Genomic DNA, 1,879 nt, shown 5'->3' on the forward strand with positions numbered 1-1,879 from the left:
CCCAACCCCCTCAAAGAAGAAGAAAAACACCAAAAGAAGAAAACACAAAAGGAAGAAAGTGAAGGAAGAAAAGACAATTGGGGAAAGACTTTACAAGCACTATCATTTCAGAGGCTTTTTTCATTCCTCGTTCAAAAAGTTGACCAAAACCCTATTTGCCATATCTTAATATAATAATATAGTACCCTTTTAATCTATAGGATCTTTTTTTCATATTTTTTAAATTTTATTTTATAATGGAACAAAAAAAGCTCACATCACCAACAAGAAATTAACGGACGTAGATGATAATAACATATTCGGTATGATTTCACAAGTGAGGTCTGGTCTGACAGGAAATACAAACCTTACTTATACTTTTATAGGTAGAAAGATTGTTTCTGAATTTTGATACAAGAGTGAAAGACTAAGCTGAAAATATCGATGACTATTTCAAAACAACTTGCGATCTTTAGATTTTCTCAAATGCAAAGAATTATATATATGGAGTACAAAAACTACTCCATTTACTCCTGACAAACAAAAAACCCTAGATTAATTAACCCTTCTTAAATTTTTACCAAACTTTATCTCATCCAAAATAATTCCCATTTTCACACTGAAAAAACTTCAGCATACATGTATAAACCATGCCTCTCTCAATGTACGTGGTGGGATCTCAATTGAGTTATAAGAAAGAAATTAAATTCCATGGATTCATTTGTTTTAATAGCTCCATAGATTTTCTGCATCAGAATGTCCCGGTGAATCATCGGACCGCGGCGAGCTCATTCTTGGAGGGCTCACCATCATTGCCTCCGCCATGTCAACTAGCAAATTAGGCATATCAAATAATGCTTCTTCATCAATGTATTCATGATCCCTAGTTTCCATCATATGCACACTCCCCGACGATTGATGATCATCCGTACCTGATACAGAAAAGAGACAGATTCAAAATTTAAACTGTACTGTTGAATTTTCATGATTCTTCAATACTACAATCATTCTACTTTTGAAATACTGAATTCAGTTTCAGAGACGAATTCAGAATTTAAATTTTAGTGTTAGAATTTTTAAGAATCATTTATATAAGGCTATCTTTATATATATCCTTTTCGAATTCATATTGATAGTGTAAAAATTGTTTACATTGTCAATATATATAAATTTAAGTCTATATGCATTTTTGTATTAAAAATACTGAATTCAGATGAATGTATCACAAAAAAGGTGAATATATTTACCTGGTTGAGTTCCCGAGGTGGTTTCTCCGGTTTCAATCTTCATCAGGGCGGCGGCGGTGGCGGCAGCTTTTCGTATATCCGCCGCGGCGGGTGAAGGAGGAAGTGAAGGATACGAATTAATATTACCAGGAAAGTTAATTACGGCGTCGTTTCCTTTTAAAGCCATTGCAGCGACGTCGTATGCAGCAGCAGCCATTTCGGGTGTAGGGTAAGTACCTAACCATATTCTCGTAGTCTTACGTGGCTCTCGAATTTCGGACACCCATTTCCCACTCCTACATCGTATTCCGCGGAATACTGCGTGTTTTCCCCCTATCGGGCGGCTCGGAGATCCCGAACTGCCCGATGAGGTGGAACTCATGATTGTAGCTGGGATAATATTTGGTAGTTGAACTGTTTTTGGAGTTGAATTTGTGTTTTCGAATTTTGATAATAATGTATTGGTTGTTTGAATGTGTGTCTCTGGGGGTGGCGGCGGTGCCGGTGGCGGTGGTATTGGTGGAGGAGGGGTAGGGTTGAAGGGTGTTTTAGTACTTTCACTAGATTGATGAGGAGGTTGAATTACTTGGTTGGACTTGGTAGAATTTTGAGAGTCAGCCATATATATATATGTGTGTGTTTTGTTTTGTATGTATATGTAGATTTCTATTTTG

At 36.6% G+C, this 1,879-nt stretch overlaps 1 protein-coding gene across 1 annotated transcript; it reads right to left on the reverse strand.

Moving 5' to 3' along the window:
- Window positions 1–407: 407 nt before the first annotated feature.
- Window positions 408–1,870, reverse strand: LOC102605338 (ethylene-responsive transcription factor ERF027-like). The gene is made up of 2 exons (XM_006358802.2): window positions 1,227–1,870; window positions 408–911 (listed from the first exon to the last, which is right to left on the reverse strand). The coding sequence occupies exons 1-2, from the start codon at window positions 1,825–1,827 to the stop codon at window positions 706–708; spliced, it is 807 nt and encodes a 268-aa protein (XP_006358864.2). The 5' UTR covers window positions 1,828–1,870; the 3' UTR covers window positions 408–705.
- Between the last annotated feature and the right edge of the window lie 9 nt (window positions 1,871–1,879).

Source organism: Solanum tuberosum, unplaced genomic scaffold, assembly GCF_000226075.1.
Source record: "Solanum tuberosum cultivar DM 1-3 516 R44 unplaced genomic scaffold, SolTub_3.0 scf00281, whole genome shotgun sequence".
NCBI lineage: Eukaryota > Viridiplantae > Streptophyta > Magnoliopsida > Solanales > Solanaceae > Solanum > Solanum tuberosum.

Coding starts and splice junctions, on each gene's coding strand:
- LOC102605338 (XM_006358802.2), bottom strand. CDS start 1,827: ATGGCTGACTCTCAAAATTCTACCAAGTCCAACCAAGTAATTCAACCT. Junction 912..1,226: donor CACCTCGGGAACTCAACCAG/GTAAATATATTC, acceptor TTTCTGTATCAG/GTACGGATGATCATCAATCG.